This window comes from Crinia signifera, chromosome 2 (genome assembly GCF_055691185.1).
Source record: "Crinia signifera chromosome 2, ASM5569118v1, whole genome shotgun sequence".
In the NCBI taxonomy this organism is placed as follows: domain Eukaryota; kingdom Metazoa; phylum Chordata; class Amphibia; order Anura; family Myobatrachidae; genus Crinia; species Crinia signifera.
This window is the reverse complement of record NC_139218.1, coordinates 371336160-371351190: the sequence shown is the minus strand read 5'-3', so window position 1 is coordinate 371351190 and position 15031 is coordinate 371336160. Positions and strand designations below refer to the sequence as shown.

At 41.7% G+C, this 15031-nt stretch overlaps 2 protein-coding genes across 2 annotated transcripts in view; both read right to left on the bottom strand.

Moving 5' to 3' along the window:
- Positions 1–15031, bottom strand: part of PDGFD (platelet derived growth factor D) — a 195789-nt gene that overhangs the window by 89502 nt on the left and 91256 nt on the right. The gene's annotated exons all lie outside the window — the stretch shown is intronic.
- On the bottom strand, positions 86–3437 carry LOC146058085 (uncharacterized). The gene is made up of 7 exons (XM_083170073.1): positions 3377–3437; positions 3201–3300; positions 2789–2914; positions 2452–2559; positions 2048–2266; positions 1803–1841; positions 86–1598 (listed from the first exon to the last, which is right to left on the bottom strand). The coding sequence occupies exons 1-7, from the start codon at positions 3380–3382 to the stop codon at positions 544–546; spliced, it is 1653 nt and encodes a 550-aa protein (XP_083026199.1). The 5' UTR covers positions 3383–3437; the 3' UTR covers positions 86–543.

Here is a 15031-nt window from a genome sequence, read left to right as displayed (position 1 = left end):
ACCCCCCTCCAATCTTAACTGTACACGATCATTAGGGTCAACACCAACCATGAATTCATCAATCATAACCTGTATAGCGTTGTGTACGGCTTCAACACCCTCTGCAAATGATGTAACTCTTTCCAAATTAACAAATTGAAAATGATTATGATACTCAATAGCTCTGAAATTAGGATGGTGTCGCTCATACCTGTTAACAGCTTCTAAGTACACATCTCGCCGACCTTCACCATTACCGGGTGGCGAACCCCCATCTATGTCATTATGCATGGGCGTTGCGGGGTGTTCAACATTGTCAGGTGACGCAGCGTCACCCGGTAATGGTTGGTCCGGTGATTTGTCAGCCTGTGCACACGGGGTTGGGGTTGTGCCTCGCCCCCTGTGTTGTTTACGCTTTCTCAGCCTGTATATGCATTTTAAAGCCTGTTTTATTTTCGAACGGCGAAATAAGTGTGAGATTTTGCACGGTACATTTGCTTTAATTCTTGGGGCTTTTTTACACACATGTAAATTATGTTTCAATCCATAACCCACCATGCCTAGTCACGGATCCGTTTCAATTATCTCGGCAAAATGATACATGTTCGCTTTAATAAAATCCCTAGTCCTCACGGTCTCTGATATATGATTTGATGTTACATTCATGTACATTTCTACAAGTTCTTTAATGATCTCTGGCTTCTTTTTTGAACCATAAAGCTCATCTTTTATACGGTTCAACATGGTATTGACATTTCTACGCATGTACCCTATATGCTCACGCATCCTCCCCATGACCGCGTAGTATTGTATTTCCGCATCTTGTCCTAATTGTTCCACATTCTGAACCCCATCAACTATGTCTGTCGATACCACGGTCGGCGGGGCATCCGCACCGCCCGATGCGGATGCCTCGCCGACCGTGGTAAAAACACTGGGTAGTTTTGTGTAATCATCACCCATTACTTTATCAGGGATTCCGGCTACAGATGTTACAGCCTCATCATCATTCTGTGGTGTATCTGAGACTGACTCTTCACTAGGGGTGATAAAAAATGTTTGCCCATTTAAGTCCTCATCATTAGCGGATAATGTAGCTGCAGGTGTGTTACTGACCACGCTTTGCGTTTCTGCAGTATGATGTTCCTGCGTGTCTGAAATCACGATGACATCATCATCCGTCAGCGGCGTGTATCTCTCTCTTGACAGTCGTAAAGTTTTACGAGTCTTCACAGTCTTTGTATTACCGGCAATGTCAATGTCGGATTCAGTAGGTGTTGCAGGTGTTGTAAATGCGTGCGGGTAATCCACATTACTCACGGTTGGCACGGTTTGTAATGCAATTCTTTTTCTCACGGGTCTACCTTCCGAATATTTCAATCTTCTTTTAAGGTCTGATAAATCGGCCTTGTTTTCTTGACCGGCTCGACTTTTTGTAATTCTCCGCTTGCTTGGCTTGAAATCGTCGCGCTCGGTTGCCATGATCTCGGCCCTTGATACATTTTCTTGGCGTTGTGGGTCGATCGCCGTTTTAGCGGATTCTCCCCCATCCATTTCAGCATTGTGCGGTTGAGCAACCCCGGCCGCGGCTATCATTTTTGCGAATTGTCGCGGATCCGCTGTAAATAAAAAATAACAACGTTTTAGTTACACATTCGCGGACGCTTTATAACACCTTCAGGCCCGCCTCCCAAAACACCCACCCCTCCATGTCGGTTTGCATCTACACAGTCTGTTTAATACCGATGGTTTCCATTTGTAAAGAGCAATAATGAACGCGGTCCTATATAAGAAACTAAATAAATAAACATTACATTACACACCTGAATATTTGCCAGATCTTTCCATCGGCGTGGTTCCTACTGTAATAAAAATCACACCGTTTTAGTTACACATACGCGGCCACAAAGACAGTCGCTTTATAACACCTTCAGGATCACCCCCACCCCCACCCCCCACCTTCCTTGTCGGCTTACGTCTACACAGGCTGTTTAATACCTGTGGTTTCCATTTGTAAAGAACAATGGTAAATGTTGTGCTATATAAGAAACCAAATAAATAAACATACCCGGGTATTTGTCAAAGGTTTGCGCCGGCATGGTTCCTTTAAACAATGACCAGAAAGCTTGATCGCTGATCTGGGCTCTTTTTGCGCCTTTAGCCAAAGCGCTGTTGTGTTGTTTGGCGTTTGATTCAGCACCCGATGTCGGTTCTCTGTATCCGGATGGTCCCGCTTCACACGTATCGGCCCTAGGTACCGTAGGTTCATACCGGCTAGCTATGTCATCTGTAATACATATATTATCAATTAACGACACATTCGCTGACTTGAGAAAAAAAAAAAAAAAAACTGTCATTTAAGTCATGATAACAACAACTCCTGTGGACACTATTCATGATTTTGCGACGATATGCATCATTTAACACAAAAACACATTATAAAAACACCGCTAACCAATCGTCAAAATTCACCTTGTATAGCCGGGGTCTGGTATAGCTGTTTATAGTGTTTTGCCGATGGTAAATTCCAGAGATCATCCATTATGTGTTCTGCATCAGATTTCGACATAATCGGCGATACTAACAGAGAACAAATAACACATTAATATCACAGGCGGTATAAAAATGAATATAACAGGATATATATATACATATATATATATATATATATATATATATATATGAGTGAGAACGTGAGAGTTCGCGCGAGATAGCGTGAGAGAGAGAGAGAGAGACATATTTTTGGAAATAATAATATATCACATTTTTTAACATACATCACATTTTTTGACGGCTTATGACCACCTACATTTTTGCGATTCGGACAAATCAGAGTATGCTGCGTATGGGTTTTCGAATGTCGTCAGATCCGGACCGACTGTGAAATCCGAACCATATGATCCAACTTCAGATGCGTCATTTGTGACATCTGAAACTGATTTATGGGGGTTAACAATTTAATAAAAAATAATATATACATAAAAAATAAAATAAAATAAAAATTAACACAACAATTTTGTAGAACGAAAAATACAATCAACACGTGTAACATTTATACCAATAGGGCGCTTGTCTTAACAGATCCTGTGACTAACACAACTGAGCCTTGTAATAATAATTAACACCATCAACGTAACATTTATAAAACCTGTCAATAGCCCCTGTGCCTTAACAAATCATGCCCCTAGCAACAACAATGTGTCTTTGGTCTGTAAACTTACATGTATTTGTCTGCTCATTTGACTGCTGTTGGAAGCTGGGTAAATCTTGAAAATCTCTGAGACTTATTTTATTTGCATTAATGGTTTTGTATTCCTTTCTCTGTAATAAATAATAATAAGTTGAAATAACAATACAATAAGATATTGTTAAACTATTGTAAATATCATATACACACCTGCATGTTGGTGTTTTGTTGATAGCTTAAGTTCAAAGGTGTTTTCTGCAACAATCACTAGATGGCACTGTTGATAATAAAAGATAACAAGATAAGTTTCCATAACGAAATATGCGTGCACAAAATCACATAAAACTATTAACGCTCTCACAAAAACCTGATCTATGAATACCTCCTGACATTGTATTCTATAGATCGGCCTATAAAAATTAATTACAGGGGGATCCAACAATGCTAATGACTAATCCCACCATATCGCATGTTTAGCCAGCAGACAGCCATACATGGCAGCATAGCGTGCGGCTTTACACATGAAAATGTAATAACTAGCTCATTATTTAAAACCATTATGTATAAGACAATGATGCAATATTAAAATGTTGCTATTTATATATATCAAAGCCGTAATACCGTAATCTGCGATGACTAACATTAACGAACTGTAAATTGTAATAACACAATATACTGTATTTTTAAAAGCAATATGTATAATGTACAGACCACAATACACTAATCACTGCACATGCAAATGGACAGTTAAAGTACCATAGGCTCAATATTTTTCTTTCCTAAATAAATGTTTAACAACAAGCAGCCAGTATGCCTGTATGTACTCCCATTACATCACAATACAATGCATGCCGCAACAAACTACTACATAACGAAATTTGCGTGCACAAAATCACATAAAACTATTAACGCTCTCACAAAAAACCTCTTGTAATTCCACAACATACTAAACCAGCGTAAGTCTCTATACAGCCTAGGCCGCCCTTAATAACTAGCATACAGCACCAAACTATATTTTAAGATTGTTTAAAAGCGTACTAAACACTCCCACCATGCCGCTAAATAATACATTTTAAATCGCTATATACAACACACTAATCACAGAACTACACATACAAATGGTCGGTTATCAACTACAAACACCCGCATGCATTGCCATTGTATTAACAACTCCTAATAACAAAATTGAGGCCAGCCATGCCGGGGTTTGTAATTCCACAACATACTAAACCAGCGTAAGTCTCTATACAGCCTAGGCCCCCCCTTAATAACTAGCATACAGCACCAAACTATATTTTAAGATTGTTTAAAAGCGTACTAAACACTCCCACCATGCCGCTAAATAATACATTTTAAATCGCTATATACAACACACTAATCACAGAACTACACATACAAATGGCCGGTTATCAACTACAAACACCCGCATGCATTGCCTTTGTATTAACAACTCCTAATAACAAAATTGAGGCCAGCCATGCCGGGGTTTGTAATTCCACAACATACTAAACCAGCGTAAGTCTCTATACAGCCTAGGCCCCCTTAATAACTAGCATACAGCACCAAAGTATATTTTAAGATTGTTTAAAAGCGTACTAAACACTCCCACAATGCCGCTAAATAATACATTTTGCTATGTATATTATAAAATATTAAAACTATGCTATTTAGAAATATTGTGTATATATATATATATATATATATATATATATATATATTTATTTATTTAGAAAATTAAATTAAACTTACCCACTGTTCTGGAACAAAACTTCAAGTCAAAACTACAAGTTCTCTGTCTTGAATAGTGTGTGTGTGTGAAGACCTTCAACCTCAATGTGTGGCAGATGCCTGGTAGTTGCCTGGTCCCATGGAGAACATATTTATACGTTTCAGTCAGTTAACACATCTGTGTTGCATTTGTCTCATTTGAATATTCATGAGTTGTGTTCCAAAGTTAAAGACTGGCATAACAAATATATAGCATATTACCCGAAACACAGCTGTTTTCAGGATATATTGCTTGATAAAATGACACCAAATTATCATTGTATAAAAACCCTTATTCTTATTATTAATATATGACAGATATGGCACACCATCAACAACATCCTTCAATTTTTAATTTAAAATATATACTACGTTGACGGCACAGCTGTGATTATATATTGAATATTAGTGACGTGGTTGTGGTAGACATTATTATTTTTTTTTTTTTTTATTTCTAAAATATATTTTTGATTTAAATTAATATAGCATATTAACCATATTTTATCCATCACATAATATAATGATACCATCACATTACACACACACACATATATATATATATATATATATACTGTATATAGCTATATATATATATATAAGTTAATTCTGTATATAGCTATATATATATATATATAAGTTAATTCTGTAGTCTCTAGCTCTGTCTGGAACTTGATTGCAACTGCAATACATGGCCACTAGATGCCACTCATGCTCTGTTGCAAAGATTTCATGGCCTTTCTTTGTTCTGTCTAACCTAATTAACATCTATTCATGTGAATGAGTTTTCTAAGGGGTATAAATGCTAACACACATCAGCCCTTAGGGTTTTCTAATGATTATAATTGTTACCAGCACTACTACTCTGTCTAAGCTAATTACACCATACGTGAATGTCTGTGTCTTCAAAGACCATGGAATCCGTTGTTTAAAATAATCCCCCATTTCTCACCGGCCTGAATGGATCATGTATCTTTAAATGCATAACAGATGTATGCCCAGACCTCTTTGTTATGCACTCTGATATTTCATTTATTTTAAAAGCAAGACGGACCTTAGATGTTGTGGAATCTATCGTGTGGAATATAACTTTTTATTTTTTATACACCCATATGGTCAGGATCTTTGTTTGCTGCACTCTCCATGTCTAAGGTATGTTATATTATAAATTTTATTATCAGCGTTGCGAGACATCCTACACAAATCAAATTTGATATAAAACAAGATCTACATTTCTACGAATTATATATCTGTTGTATACCATATTTTTCTAACAACTTTTTTAGCATTATGTTTAGAAATTCTTCCAGCTGGTTAAGATATCATTAAGCGTACTTTATATATGTGTTATTTCACACAGCCAATATCCGTGTATGAAGTTGCAGTATCAAACCAATTATATTTTAAATATAAAACAAGATCTACATTTCTACGAATTATATATCTGTTGTATACCATATTTTTCTAACAACTTTTTTAGCATTATGTTTAGAAATTCTTCCAGCTGGTTAAGATATCATTAAGCGTACTTTATATATGTGTTATTTCACACAGCCAATATCCGTGTATGAAGTTGCAGTATCAAACCAATTATATTTTAATACGGAGGTTAATATTATTTATACCACTTTGATATCAAACGTGATACGATCATATCAAGTTTGATATCAAATTGGTATAAATGGGGGCGTGGACAACCTGTATAAAAGGGGCGTGGACCTGTCAAAACCAATTAGTTTGAAGAAAAAGTGTGCCTTATCTACTCGTATAAACTTCTAAGTTTGAATGATCCAATGCAAGCTTGTCAAGAAAACATGAATCTGATTGGTCGGGTTTTTGCACATGATTACATTGGTAAAGAGCACCTACTGTACAGGGAAATGTAATAAGGCTGTGTAAAGAACAATCCCTGTGCAAATGGTCTTTAATTCTGTGTTGGTGACTTGAGAAAAGTTTTGAAATGTCTTAAGGTGATAAATACAGAATATTATTCTTTTATATTATAACAGATAGCATTTTTGTTAAATACACCTTATATCATTAGTAATCAGTAAATTGAAAATGAATTGCATACAGAGTAGTACTCCCAGAGTTAGTAGTAGTCTAGGCTTTGTATGCTAAGAATATGTTACATACTAAATCTAATTTACCATAGTGCTCCCATATATCATTAATAATCTGGGTGCAGTGGGCCGAGGATGTGTTACACACTGAGTCTGAGACAAGCAGAATCAGGCCCTAAGGATTAGGCCTTGGGTGAAATGTAATAGGATGAGAGATTCAGGAAGTGAGAGATTTGGTAAGAACTCTCCAGGTTTTTTAAAGCGGCAATCATTTACACGGCAAAATCAAACTGGTTTTGCAGTGTAAATGATTGCCGCTTTAAAAAACCTGGAGATGTCTTACCAAATCTCTCATCCTATTACATTTCCCTCCTTGTGTTAGTTTAAAAAATAATGAAAACATAACTTTTATTGAGTATCATTATGTGAACCACTAATTTCCTGGGCCCAGGCTTGCTGGAGGGGCCCAGAAGGGGCCCTGGTCTGACACCCCCTTCCCCCTCCATCCTCCTGGGCAGCCGCAGCACACTACTACAGCTGTGGGTGTGTGCTGCTGCTGCTGCTGCTGAGGAAGGGGGGACAATAACACTCCCCCCTCGAATTTAGAGTGTTTTTTCACACGCGCCAAACATTTTGGGGGCATAGCCTAATCGTGGTAGGTGGCCACACCTCCCTAATTAGGCCACACCCCAATTTTTATTTTTATTTTTTTTAACCGAGGCCCGACATACCTCTTGGCTGACCTGCACACATTGCATGTTTTGCAGGTCTCCTCACAGAATCAAGTGAAATAATTAGCTCCACCTGTGGGATGACCTGGAAAACGTGAACTGTGTGAGGTCCTGAGGACCGAGTTTGAGATGAATGTTGTGCATATAGGTGTGGATTATTAGATAGACAGTCAATAGCTGGCCCCCAAAACCTTGACATGCAATAGGTTGACAGGGTCGAAAGGCCAACAGGGTCTAAAGATCGACATGGGAAAGGTCGACAAGGGTCAAACGGTCAACATGAAAAAAAGTAGACAAATGAAAACGTCAACATCAGTTTTTCCCTTTTTGGGGGGTCAATATCGACAACTGTATGGCTTGACATGCTTTGGCCTCGATGCTTCGCTACACTCGGCACACTACAGTATTATATTCCCCATCTATTCCGACATAAATGTTGACGTAAGAACAAGACAGTTTTTAAAAAAAAATAATAATAAAAAATAATGAAAACTCATGTCGAACTTTTGACCCTTTTTACCATTTTCTTGTCGACCTTTTGACCCTATCAATTTATTTCACGTCAACCTTTTGGGGTAGACCTATTCACTGTCTATAGATCTATCAAGCGGAACCGCTGCTTACGTGGTAATTCCCATTACAGTGGTTATTGTGATTTATGCACTGTTGTTGTAGCTACAGTATTAATGTCTCAGTATGTACTCCCTCCACAGAACAATAATGGAGCTAAATAAAAGATCTATAGTCAATGATATAATAAAGTCAGTGGTGTTCAGTGCTAATGTAAACCAAGGGGGGTTATAAATCAGTGACATATTATATTACAATGTGTCAGGGTGGGATAACAAGATACTAATGATGGACATTGCGGCAATTGCAATGTTATTGTATCTGTGACCGGGGTAGTTGCTTGACCTTTATATTCCACACACAATTTGTTTAGAGAGTTCGATGGTGTACGCACTTTAGTCTCAGTGATGTCATTTCTGTACCCCTGATAGAGTCAGCAATGGGGGTGAGTCGATATGTAGCCACTCCACAATCCTATTTGGGAATCAGGAGAATTCTCGGTACTTATGTAGTATCTGGGCGTCCGATTTTGTGATTGTATGCCTTACCTTAAGGCAGTGGTTCCCAAACTGTGTGCCGCGGCTCCCTGGGGTGCCTCGGGACACATGCAGGGGTGCCGCGGGTTGGTGGTCCAGGACCATCTCAAATTATTAATGGTTAATTATTTATTAGCAAAACCAGTGCTGGTGGCTGCCAATCATAGAAAATTCTGATTCTCTAGGGTGCCTTGATTTAAAAAAGATTGGGAACCCCTGCCTTAAGGCATACAATCAGATGCGATGCGATGCGATTCGATTTTGCATAGGATTCAATGTTAAGAAGGTCCTGTTCATTTCCTCACTATCCAAGTGGGCATAGAATTGATTTTATATAGCGTGGCGAGCGCAGCGAGCCACTGAGCCCGAAGCGTGGCGAGCGAAGCGAGCCCCGCGAGGGGACACATATTTTTAAAAAAGTATTCTGTGTCCCCTCGCGGGGCTCGCTACGCTCGCCACGCTTCAGGCACGGTGGCTCGCTACGCTCGCCACAGGTTTATATCCAACTCCATGCCCACTTGGATAGTGGGGAAAGGAAAAGGACCCCTTTTTCCCATTGAATTCTATGTTAAAATGGACTCAGACCATTTTAACATTGAATCCTATGGAAAAATTTGGTCGCATGCGATGCGATGCGATCCGATCCGTTTCGATTTCTAAATCGGACGCCCAGATACTACATAAGTACCGAATTCTCTTTATTCAATATTCATCTCCGCTTCCAAAGTCATTGACTCCTCTGTGTCTTCAGACCAAAAATATTATCTAAATAGGGATGCCAATCCCAGGATCAGGGATTTGAGTGTCCAATCCTAGAATTTTGGGATCAAAATGGGCATTAGATCCCTTTCTGCTGGGCATCACTGAGCACCAGAAGTGGTTGACCGCGGTGTTGCCAGGTAAACACGCATTGTGGCTGCGCAGCATGATATTAGAGGTCAATCCGGGACACATATTAATTACACAGGTTCTGTGGCTGGCCTCACCTGGTTTTAAACTGCCACACCTCAAGACTCCATTTCACCTGGTTTTAAACTGCCACAGAAGAACCTGTGTAATTAATATGTGTCCCGGATTAAAGGGATGAGTTGGTCACCCTATCTTGACCACCCTCTCTGCCGCATCTTCAGGCCTTAGCCTGCCCTCTCTGTTGCATCGAATGCTCACCCTCTCCCTGCCGCATCTGCCCGTTCTCTCCTCCGCAGAAATGCAAACACATCACCGAAATGCAATGCATTCGCATTCGCATATTTATAGTAGCCCACTGTCGGTGAAGCCTAGCTGCAAAGTTAGGCACAGGGGCACCTTTCTCCAGCTTGCAGTAGCTGCATGTGCCACAAACTACCCCAAATATAGTCCGGGCATGCCTATGTTGTCTGGACTGCATCAACTCAACGCTGTGTTGTCATTGCCACCCACCCAACACTGTGGGCGGTATTCAATGAGCCTGATTCGCCATGTTTTTATGGCGAATTTGTGCTGTTTGGCGAATTTTTGACTAAAACGGTGAATTACCCTATTCAATGACCACATGGCGAATACATTTGAAGGTTTTTTTCGCCATTATTCACCGAGTAGCAATCGCTATCTTTTTATGGAGAAGTGGAATGTGAACTTTTAAAATAAAGTGTTTTGTTTTTTACATTTGGTGTCAAAAAATCAGGAATTTTATTCTGAGGAGGGGCATGCTATTTTTATTCATGTGCAGTAAGCAAATGAATATATATTTAATTTAATTTTTTTTTTTTACACAGCAGCCAGCAGGGGGCGCCGGAGCTGAGCCGCTCATTAGATATTTATATATTCACTGCACTCGATCGTTAGGATCGGGTGTAGTGAATATACGCAGTCCCCTGCTGGCACCCCCGGTGGGCAGCCTGTGCTGCCTGGCACCCGGGGAGCCCACCTCCCCCCCACAAACGTTCTGGGGCAGGCAGAGAGACTTCCATCTCTCTGCCTGCCACTGTCCTCAGGCTCCCTGCGGCGTTCGCCGCAGGAGCTCATATTCGCCGGTCAGGGGCAGCGAGCCCCTGACTCATTGAATACCGGAGCCGGCGAGGCTCCGGTATGTGGCGAATGTGCAGCGAATCCAAAAAAGGATTTGCTGCACCTCGCAGGTATTCACATTGAATACCGCCCTGTGTCGCCATCCTCCTCCTGTCACTCAGACTGTGGTTTTCAGTTTTCACGCATGCCTGCTGCAGCAGACGCGCATGCGCAGTTGTGCAAAAGTCACCAATTACGGATTTTCACACAATAGCCCTTATTCAGATCTGATTGCAGTACAAATTTGTTTGGAAAATGGGCAAAACCATGTGCACTGCAGGTGGGGCAGATGTAACCTGTGCAAAGAGAGTTAGATTTGGCTGGGGTGTGTTGAAACTGAAATCTAAATTGCATTGTAAAAATAATGCAGCCAGTATTTACTCTGCACAGAAACAAAATAACTCACACAAATCTAACTCTCTCTGCACATGTTACATCTGCCCCACCTGCCGTGCACATGGTTTTGCCCATTTTCCAAACAAATTTGCACTGCGATCAGATCTGAATAAAGGCCAATAGCAGGGCTTACTGAATTATCCCCTATATGGTTTGTGTGTACGTTTGTTTTCATGATTTGGTACTGTGTCATCTTCGATGACAATCACTTTTTCCCATGAATGTTATTGAAAGAAAATCTTATTTTTTTCACAAAACAATGGTGCTTCTTTCGATACCTTATTTAAATTACAGCCCTGAGGTCATACTTTCGATTCCCACCATGACTCTAACTGTGCAGAGATTGTATATTCTGTCCTTGCTTGCGTGGGTTTCCTCCGGGTACTCCAGTTTCCTCTGGGTACTCCGGTTTCCTCCCTCAATCCAAAAATATACTGGTAGGCTAATTGGCTCCCAACAAAATTAACCCTAGAATGTCTGTGTGCGCGTGTACATGTGGTAGGGAATATAGATTGTAAGCTCCACTGGGGCAGGGACTGGATGTGAATGTTCAAATATTCTCTGTACAGCGCTGCGGACTATGTGTGCGCTATATAAAAACTGTTACTAAATAAATAGACTATTAGTTTACATAAGTGTTAATGATTTTTTGCTTGGTATGAATTAGCAAATACGATTGCATCACCATAATGGGATTTTAGTTAATATAACAGTAAGTGCTGCTAATTATAAATTGCTTTTGGTATATTTATTAGTATAGGTTTTATTATTTATGTTATGACTTATTTCATTTTTATATTTTTATTAAAAATATTTTTTTTATTATAGTGCAGTGTTCAGTTCCTTTTTTGTATTAGTTTACATGCATTAACTGTGTAACAATTTGAAATATACTTTTCATCAACATTCATCATTCATTCAATTAGGAGAGATCCTTAGAAGTCTTGTTTTAAATAATTATTATTTATTAAGTTTCTTGTACAGAAGCAGAAGCAGTAAATTCCGTTGCGCTTTACAATTTAAGAAAGTGATTAAACAAATTGGGTAAAGAAAGTCATAAAGGTAGGAGGGCCCTGCTCAGGGGCGGGCTGGGCCGGGGGGCAGGGTGCCATGTGCTCCCCGGGCCGCTTAGCCAGTCACTGGCTGCGGGCTGCGCTGGATCACCACCCACCTCCTCCAGCCGAGTCCTGCGCTGGCCGCGGCTTCCAGAACACGGCCGCGGCTACAGGAAAATGACATGTCCTCAGTGCAGGAGGCCGGCGGCCATTTTCCTGTAGCCGCGGCTGTGTTCTGGAAGCCGTGGCCAGAGCAGCAGGGCTGTCGGTAGTAGCCTCACCGGACTGGGGTGCGGGCAGGAGGGGCATGTACTCCCCCCCCCCTCCGCCCAGCAGCAGCAGATGGAGAGACAGCAACAATGGTGAGTTGCTGGTGAGAAATTCTGGCACTGTGTGGCATATGTGTTTCTGGCACTGTGGGGGCATTTCTGGCACTGTGGGGGCATATGTGTATTTGGCACTGTGGGTGAATATCTGGCACTGTGGGGGCATATGTGTATTTGGCACTGTGGGGGAATATCTGGCACTGTGGGGGCATACTGTATGTGTATCTGTCACTGTGGGGGCATATCTGGCACTGTGGGGGCATATGTGTCTCTGGCACTCTCGGGGCATATCTGGCACTGTGGGGGCATATGTGTATCTGGCACTGTGGGGGGAATATCTGGCACTGTGGGGGCATATGTGTCTCTGGCACTGTGGGGGCATATCTGGCACTGTGGGGGCATATGTGTCTCTGGCACTGTGGGGGCATATGTGTCTCTGGCACTGTGGGGGCATATCTGACACTGTGGGGGCATATGTGTCTCTGGAACTGTGGGGGAATATCTGGCACTGTGGGGGCATATGTGTCTCTGGCACTGTGGGGGCATATGTGTATTTGGCACTGTGGTGGAATATCTGGCAGTGTGGGGGCAAATCTGGCACTGTGGACATCACATTGTGCGGTGTAATGGGAATCATGGTATGGGGCGTAATGGGCATTACGGTGTGGGGAGCATAGGGTAATTGCCATCACAGTATGGGGTGCAATGGGCATCAAGGTGTGCGGCATAATAGGTAATTAGCATCACAATGTGCAATCTGCAGGTACACAATACAATCAAGGTACAGGCCACGCCCCCTTATGATAGGCCACACGCCTAATTTTTCAGCGCGCCTCCGGCGTGCACAAGCATTCCGTCTTCCGGGAAGATGGGGGGGGGGGGGGGGGTATGGGCCAGTGCTCTGGACTTGCCCCCTAGGCTAAAAGTTGCCAGCCAGCCCCTGCTCAGAGGATTACACTCTATAGGGAATTGTGCAATGTATAATTAAAAAGCTACTGTTATCAGTGATGTCAGGGGTTAATCTTAACTTCTTCCTGAATCAATTAATTAGCAAGGATCCCATTGGTGGAGTGACCTTTAAATATTAGACAAGCACCCCATGTTTATTCAGTGTTACTAATGGATGAGCTAGTAAAACATTTTTTGTTTGGTTTCATACTGCAGCAACACATCCTGCTCAATGCACAATGATATGATTGTAGACAGATGGAGTTGGCCTCATTTTTGCAGGGGCTGGCAATAGTATCGCCAGCCCCCGCCAGCGGCCGGCAACCCATGGCTACGGAGCTGCCTAAGGGTGTCCCTCCCGCCGCCCCCCTCTCCCTGCCCGGGACCCGCAGCGGCGCCATCCTGAAACTGGGACGCGCGTGCGCATGAGATGCATGTGCGTCCCAGTCAGATGGAGCGCCTTTGCATTAGCGATTGCCAGCGAGGACATTCTGTCGATCCCCGGACAAAGAAGAGAGGCACTCCATCTGTAGTTGCAATAATTGTGAAGTGTGGCTCTGGCCGGGGATGGCGGATGTGCAGGATGGAGATCTTCCTTCAGCTCATTGTCCCATAACTAATGTTCTGCTGGGCTCTGCTTGAAAATGGGCAGCTTGGATTGGCCAAGAGGGTTAGAGGGGAATCCGCCCGGTGAGACCTACTGCCTGGAGCCCCACCTCGTCCTCTAGGGATCAGGTTCTACACTGTGCATTTGAATTATATATTATACATATGTCACCCTAGCTGTTATTAATCTGGTACATCATCACTCATGCGCCGTCCGAGTGTGGTATGACGGCCTAACACTCGGGAATCTGACTGTCAGTATACCGACATTGTAATCCCGACCACTGGGGGGGAGGGGTGAGTGCAATGAAGTCATGGACCTCCATGAGGGAGAAAAGCCCCTGTCAGTCGGGATTCCCACTGCCGGGCATTTAAACAGTAGGGATTCCGATGTCGATATACTGACCATCGGGATCCCGACTTTCAGGACGTCATCAAGCACGTGCGCCATCCATATGGAATCTACTGAAAATGTCCCTCCAAAAATGTCCCCTGTCTTAACGGAGACAAATACTAAAGGTTCTACTGGGTGGCGTATATCCCTAGCCAAGAGTTAACAATTCCGTGTAGCTATATATATATATATATTATATATATATATATATATATATATATATATATATATATATATATATATATATATAGCCCCTGGCATTGAGCATGAAAACCCATGGCAACAGACATGTAACTTCCTGGCAACAAGCATGTAATCCACCGTATGAAGCAAAAAAAAAAAAAACACATAAATAAATAAACATAAAATAAGAAACACCTGGAGATGAGCATGTACCCCTAGCAATGAGCATCTAACTCCTGTCAATGAG